The sequence below is a fragment of the Tympanuchus pallidicinctus genome, unplaced genomic scaffold, assembly GCF_026119805.1.
Source record: "Tympanuchus pallidicinctus isolate F22 unplaced genomic scaffold, pur_lepc_1.0 scaffold3, whole genome shotgun sequence".
Classification (NCBI taxonomy): domain Eukaryota; kingdom Metazoa; phylum Chordata; class Aves; order Galliformes; family Phasianidae; genus Tympanuchus; species Tympanuchus pallidicinctus.
In genome coordinates this window covers 4,583,082-4,590,599 of record NW_026294747.1, presented here as the reverse complement: position 1 = coordinate 4,590,599, position 7,518 = coordinate 4,583,082, and the positions used below count along the sequence as shown (strand labels likewise).

Genomic DNA, 7,518 nt, shown 5'->3' with positions numbered 1-7,518 from the left:
GAGCGATTGGGCATTTTTTCAGTTTGCAGTATTATGAGCCTGCATATTGTAAGGTATAAACCTTAAATCTAATAAAACTACCTTACATTCATATTCTCTGTGAGTCTCTGAGTGCTGTTCCACAGGTCAGAATAAAGTGTACAACATTTACACAAGAGTCCAAGCCAAAATACAATCCCACTGCATTAACTCAATTGAAAGCATTGTTTTTAATTTCTTCTATCAGATTTTATTTGCATCCCAAAACAGTTCACGCTTCTTTTATTGATAAAAGATCCTTGAAGTTTTCAATAGCCTAGAAAGATATAACAACAGCAAAATGAGATTACCTGAGAAACCACCAGCAGAAATGCAAAAGGTTGGCGTCATGCAGCCAAGTAAAAATAAGTACTGTAATAATCAAATCAAATACAGGAAGATAGGGCTCCTAACACACATAAGGCATTTTAAGTGATGTTAGCTCTGCATCTATCCATATGTCCATTGCATTCAATAGGGGTGCAGCAGATACCACCTGCAGTTCCCCCATCGCTGCTTTTTCTTGGTTTAGGGTTGGTTTTCTGCACTTTTTAAAAACTAGTTATTTCTTGTATTTGTTTAATAAGCAGAACAACAAACAAACAGAAAAACAACTTCACAGGTACTTTAAGTCCTCCTGTTCCCATTAAGTAAAACAGAACCACATCCAAGAGATGAGGCACCCCAACTTCTAGCAGTTACACTTGATGCATCAGCAAACAGCAACTCCCCCCAGAACCAAACAATAACAAACTTCTACAACGAAAAACCACAAAGGATATTTCCCCTCCTTTCCTTTTCAGGAGTCCCTTCCAAGAGCTCGGAGATGGAACAAGCATACTCTGTCAATAACACAACTATGCCTTATGCATCTTTGAATTCGTCCTCTCACCATGCAGTATTTTCATTCTTGTGGCCTTCCCCTGGACATGCTTCATGAGGTCCCCATCTCTCCTGTACTGAGGACTTTACATCTGGACACAAAATGTTTTGCCACTAATATCAGCAGAGACAAGGTATCTTACTTCCCTCCTAGCTGTTTTCCAGGCCATTGAGTCAAAGGATTATACTCACGTCACCTATTATGCTATCCATACTGATCTAGTTTCTAAACCTACAGCCGTGCACAGCACAGCCTGCAAATCTAATTGGAGCCTATCATCACAATTTCGAGTGCAAGCAGCCATTTAGGCATTAAACAAATTGCTATTTACAAGCAGATGTGCTCACTTTGAAGCGTGTGAATTACACAGTACCTCTTTGATTATACGGATAGATTAATTAGGACATTTGCCAGTTACTGCATGCTGCCAGAGGCTGCTGGCCTGGACCACCTGTCTTTTTGAACACCTCTGTTTGAACAACAAGCAATTTGTTAAAATAGGAAGTTTTCTTATCCAGAAAAGGTGATGTTACTTTTTAATCAAAACACCAACTTTTCTTCAATACAGAAATTTGGAACAGAATATAGCAACACCACGCTATAAATGTTTTCATCAGGTCATCGAGGCTTCCTTCAGATTTCTGTCAATACTTCCACTGCTAAGATTAACAGACCTAAAATAACATACTGTACGTAACTGATTTAAAACATTTAAAATGGGACCATGGTTGATGTAAGGGAAACCTTAGATCAAGCACGAGAAACATACTCAGTACCCCAGGTTATTGAAAAGCTGTGGGTCATAGAGATGAGTGTTTGCACCAAGCACAGCCCTTACTGTGTTGAATTTCCTACATTGATAACAAGTCACTTAATGCCCAAAAAATGCCTTTCACTGGAATTCTAATCTAACAAGATGGTAAAATCTTGCACAATCTTATACACAAGCTGGGCTTCTTCATGGGGATTCACATCGATGGATGATTCCACCAGGTAGGCAGACCAGAAGGTTCTCATGTGAGTGACCCAGGCTCTCCTACTGAACCTTCCTTACATCCCAAAAGCCCAAGCAGTTTTGAACACAGTTATATCTATTCTGCTTTTGGTGGCACCTTCCCAAGTACCAAAATTCTTTTGGCACAATTACATGTAGAAAAATTGTTACAGTAACAGGAAAATAACGTAGTCAAATCATTCTTATAATAGATACACAAGTCAGTCAGATCAGGCTTCTAAGGACCATCGTTTGTGCATATTAAAATACTATTTTCCAAGCAATTGGATTGATTTACACGACTAATCACTAGACAGTGTTATTTTGATCCTTAAAGATGTACCACCACTGCCTGGGTCTCCTCAGAGCCAGAACTAACACTCTCACTGACCTTAGGGAAAGATAACTGACTTCAGTTGTTTAACATACATGCCTATTTTGCATAGATTTTTGTTTTCTCCAGGGCTGCATTTGAGTGCATGCTTGACATACAGTATGTGGTGACTTATCCTTCCTTCTAGTATAGATTGACAGTGTCAGAAACCTGTAAGTAACTTATGTATATCCCAAGAACACACATGTAAGGTTGAGGTCTCAATCAGGAAAATAAGCAGTAAATTGATCAAGGTAAGTATCAGCCACTCCATGATCTCTTCAGCAGTCACAAACTAATACGCTCTCACCAAATTGCTTTTAGTGACATTTGTACTTTGGAAGCGTTCTACAGTGTAGTCCATCACAACTCTTTTGACAGTTACACCATGAAAACGGGCAGATCTACAAAAAGAAAAAAGCAAATAAAAAAACAGGATAGATGTTGCAAAGATCATCGAAGGCTGTCAGTATACTTATCAAAGTGGACTCACTGTTGCCACGTGTCATTTCACACCTCCTCACCTTTGCTAGCCTTAAGAAATATGGCAGCAAAGCAGCAGTAATGAAAACCATAGAGTGATGAGCACTGTTCATCAGCAGGAAAAACACAAAAGACATGAATAACAACACACCAATAAAGTTTTCAGAAGTGACTACTGATTTAGATTCACCTACTTCTGAGCGCTCACCAGACATACTTTAAACAGCTTAAATTTCAGGGAGTGCTAGGCAGACCAAGTATAAAAATGGTATCCTCAAATAAATAATAAAGATAGCCTCAAAGTATTTAGCAATAGCCAAAAGATTCATTGAACTGTTTTTGTTTGTTTCCATACATACCGCTACTGTTAATGCTCTGCTTGATCCAGTCCACAAAAACACCAACATTTGTGTATACTCCTGGGTAGCTCTTTCTTCCACAGCCCAAGCCCCAGCTAGTGATTCCATTAAGGGTGTAAAATCCTGAGCCATCTTTTGAAGGACAAACTAATGGGCCACCAGAATCACCCTGTACAAGGACAAAGGAATGTGGTTACCATCTAAAAGCACTCTTTAAGTTTTTAAAAGATAACTTTGGTAAAAATAGGTCTAAGCTGCTCACGTGTTTAGCCATGCATAAAACATGCCATATAGCATAACATGGCAACATGCCATGCTGTAACATGGTTTGGCACTGCACTGCACTTCCTGTCCTGCTTTCAGCTGAAGCAGAGTTAATAGAACAGTGCTGGTTATTTCTTGCTGAGCGATGGCTGCAGGTTGGATATGCCTGATCTACAGCCTGTTTGCAAGAAAACAGCTCATAGTGAGTTTTAAATACTCCTCTTTTTCAGAATCCATCTGGCTGTACTCCAAGTATTAGAAAGCCACTTACTGTGCATGAATCCTTGCCTTCTTCCAGAGGGAACCCAGCACAGATCATCCTCTGAGTCACTCTACTCGGAAGATTTATGTAATAGGTCTGACATGCTTCAAGCATCAAGATGGGAACTTCCAGCTGGTGCAACTTTTTATTCTTTTCCCTATCTTGAAATAAAAGACATTTTAGAAACTGGCAGAGGCATTAATGATACAATGTCCGCCTCACCTTTTACCACAAAGAATGATAAATATCTCCTATTCCCTTTGCTTTTTTCTTCTAGTACAGCACTCCTCTCCTATGCTCTCCTCTACGTATCTCTAGATTTTATACAGTATATAAATTATATCATTTATACAGTCTGCTTATTTAAGGCTTCCAGAAAACAGCTTGACTCTCCTCCTTTCAAACTGATTGCTTTATTTCTACTCATTTCCATGCAAGACCATCTGAACTCATGTAAGTGAAATCCAGGAATCCAAGAATCAAAAATACAGATAGAATTCATGTTGCAGCATGGAACAAACTATAAAATACAGACACAGTCTGCTCAACCCTCAAAATGGCAAAGACTACGTACCTTCTTCCTGTGCTCCCCACCCTGTGACAATGCATACGCTGGAGGGCTGAACCACTTCTTCCTTCGCAGGGAGACACACAGGATGCACATAGTGGTTGAATTCTAAGGGCTCAGCCAGTTGCAGTAAAGCAATGTCAGAGTCCATAGTGATCTTGTTAAAGCTCGGATGTATAATATATTGCTTTACTGATCTTTTCTAGGAAAGTAGGGACATTGACATTTGCTCAATGACTTGGGAATTTAAGCTGTTGGTTTTATAAATTTTCAGGATATATGCAAGATGCTTGAGGAGAAAGAAACATCTAAAAGCAGCTGTTGAAGTTACCAACTTCCTTACGTCAACAAGTCAAGATTACGGCTCTCAGATATGAATCAGGGAATGTGCAGGAAACTCCATTCAGCGAGTGTAGGCAGAGGCTCTTGGAAAAACATTAGTCCAGTCTGAGTAAACAGGAAAACTGTGCCCTTAGCCCTTATTATTTCTATCTTTGTACTAGAGACAATATACTCTTCACTCAAGCACCCTTTGGGATGCCAAGGTTTAGATTTCATTACTGATGACTACACAGGTTTGTGTTGATACAAGTTCCCTGGCAGTCACATAAAAACTGTTGTGCAAGTGCAGATTAAGACCAGCATTCAGATTGAAAGACTGCTGCATCATAAGCAATCGGAGAGGTGCATTTACATTAAAAATAATTTGGCAAGATTTATTTTCATTTTATTATTAGGCTGAACCTTAATTACCTGTCTGTATTCTTGCTCTGTAAGATCATGAATTCCTGTGACCACCATCCATAAGTTTCTGAAGAGTTCCCTCAAAAGAAAAAAGAGGGGGAGGAGGGATAAATACATTCTCAGGCTGTTATAACAACATTCCTAAAATGCAAGACTCTTATAATCTCCCCCATCCAAAATAAGGTTGAAAGCCCTATATATTCCTGGGCTAACATTCGCATGAAAATCTATGGAAATCTTCTTACTGACTTCAAGAGAGCATGAAACATTCTCGTGATGAGGCCATGGCATCCCTCAAACAGTGAGGTAAGAGAAAGATCAGGTTCATAAAGACTGAAGCTGCCTGTTGCAGAACTCAACGCCTCCACATCGTGGCCAGCACCATTCCAGGGATGGTGCTGGTTTCTATCATAAAGAGAAAAATAGATAACACTTAAAGCACAATAACTCATACCATCAAATAAATGATATGAACAAATGCAACAGAAATATTTCATCCTCTCTTTTCATAACAAAACCCTCTCACACATTGAAAGGTGTCGTAACTCACTGATGAAATCACATTAAGCCACATACACAAATTCTGATGTGATTGCAACATGCAATAGAGAAATCCTCCATACTATGGCTCTTAAAGCCATACTTTCACCACACTACAATAATGCTCTTGACAATATTTTGCAAATTGATATTTAGAAACCTAAAAGCCAAAGTCCAAATTTCAAAACAGCATTTTCATTTCAAGTTCCAACAGAAAATAGAGATATCTGAGCATATTTGGCATCTGGGGCTTTTGAAATTTTACCCTCATTTTCAGTAATTGCAACTTACTTAAAAATTGAATCAGAATACTGAGTTACCATCAATCCTGGGAGGATTTAAAAAAAAAAAAAAAGGAAAGTTCAATGACTTAAGAGCCAAAGTATATGAAGTTTAAATTAATGTATTTATGATTCATTTGAAACTGGAAAAGAGTCAGTTCAGCCTACAAGAAGAATAATCAATTTGCATTTTAGAAAATATTTTAAAGAATCTGAAAGTCACACATAGTACCTTCTTGGCTTCTGTCCATAAAAACAGAAAAACATCCATGTGATCTGAACTAACAGATAGATAGCTTCCTAGTAAGGAAATAGCATCAACTCTGGGCACAAAAGCTTCTTCTGTGTCCTCTTAAAATCTTGAGGAAATAATGCTCCTTTACAAAGGATCCAGAGAGAAGTTCTCCAAGAATAATTGATGGATGACAAGTATCCTGACATATATTCTGCAGACTAATCTGAATGAAAACCAAGCCTACCAAGTAGGTTATTTCTTAGGTAGCCACACTAATCGTAGTACACGCGTATGGAGCAGAAGAATACTGTGCCAATCTCCCCGGGCACAAATATTACCCTGCAGAGATTCATTGTGTAATGCAGACATTCCCAGAGGATTCATCCAAGTGTACTTACTTAGAATTAAAGCAGTGAGCAGCTGTGACAACCCATTCTTTGGCAACAACTGCTCCTCCACAGATATGTTGATCTGAAATTTGTATGCTGACCTGCCAAGGCCATGAGTGTGGTACAGCCTCTTCACCTCCAATTATCCTACTGAAGATGAATCTCGGCTGATTTGAAGGCATTCCACAAACATCATCTAAAAAAGAAAAGATTAATGTCTCAAGAAGCTTTTTAGAGGTTAAGATTGATGAGGCAAAGAACAGCTCATTTATGAGCCACACCACAACTGCCAGGCTTCCCCCCCAATGCTTTTTTCTACATCTTTCAAATTCTCTCCTTAGAAATTACCCACATGTTTAGAGATAGCACAAGGAGTTGCTTTTTGCCAAAGGCGAGCATCAATGAGGTGAAAGCAACCTATGGCACTTCAAAAGTTTTAGTCTCAGATCTACAATGAATGCAAACATATTCCATTCTTCATAAACTACTAGAGGCAAGAACAAAAAAAGCTTTAAAACTTCAGTTATTAATTCCAGCTATCCTGCAGTCTTTGCATTCATCTTCCATAAAGCAGTGTGTATTTTGACTTGCAGGCTGAAATAATGTCATTGTATTGTTCTAAATAATTCAAGATGCTGAAGGAAACAAGAGAAACAGGTTCTGTCATTTGAAAGCTAAAACACAGAAACATTACTATGCATCTTTTTATTTCCTTGGCACGAAAATGAAACATCTTGAGACAATGCAGAGTGCAGTTCTGAAACATTTGGAGAAAATGGCATTTAAGTTGCAGTCCAAGAGGTACTTCACATTCCCATGAAGAAATAAGAATTCAGGTTGACTAACCTGCTGTAACCTGCAGTTCTTCCTCGGTCATATTCGTATTTTCAAATACTTGCACACCAGCAGAATCCAAGGTATCTAAATCTAACAAATGAAAACAGCAACTGTGTTAGCAGGCTGTCCCGAATAATATTTTTAAACTGCAAAATAATTTTTATTTCCTTTATAATCATTTCTGTGGAAGGAATAGATTTGTACCTGGGGAATCTATGTTAATACAACTTCACATGGTAGTAAAGAACCATTTAAAATGTACCGGAATACTTTACACAAAACCAAACC

At 38.4% G+C, this 7,518-nt stretch overlaps 1 protein-coding gene across 3 annotated transcripts in view; it reads right to left on the bottom strand.

The window, feature by feature from the left end:
* Positions 1 to 13: 13 nt before the first annotated feature.
* OVCH2 (ovochymase 2) overlaps positions 14 to 7,518 on the bottom strand; it is a 40,892-nt gene continuing 33,387 nt past the window's right edge. For 2 of the 3 annotated variants that reach the window (XM_052694356.1, XM_052694357.1), the window contains exons 16-21: positions 7,240 to 7,320; positions 6,403 to 6,589; positions 4,958 to 5,027; positions 4,211 to 4,406; positions 3,646 to 3,797; positions 3,058 to 3,279 (exon numbers count right to left, since the gene is read on the bottom strand). In XM_052694356.1, coding sequence (XP_052550316.1) covers positions 3,058 to 3,279; positions 3,646 to 3,797; positions 4,211 to 4,406; positions 4,958 to 5,027; positions 6,403 to 6,589; positions 7,240 to 7,320 — 908 coding nt within the window. Of the gene's footprint in view, positions 2,673 to 3,057; positions 3,280 to 3,645; positions 3,798 to 4,210; positions 4,407 to 4,957; positions 5,028 to 6,402; positions 6,590 to 7,239; positions 7,321 to 7,518 lie in introns of those variants that run through there. The other variant, XM_052694358.1, reaches the window with a different exon arrangement.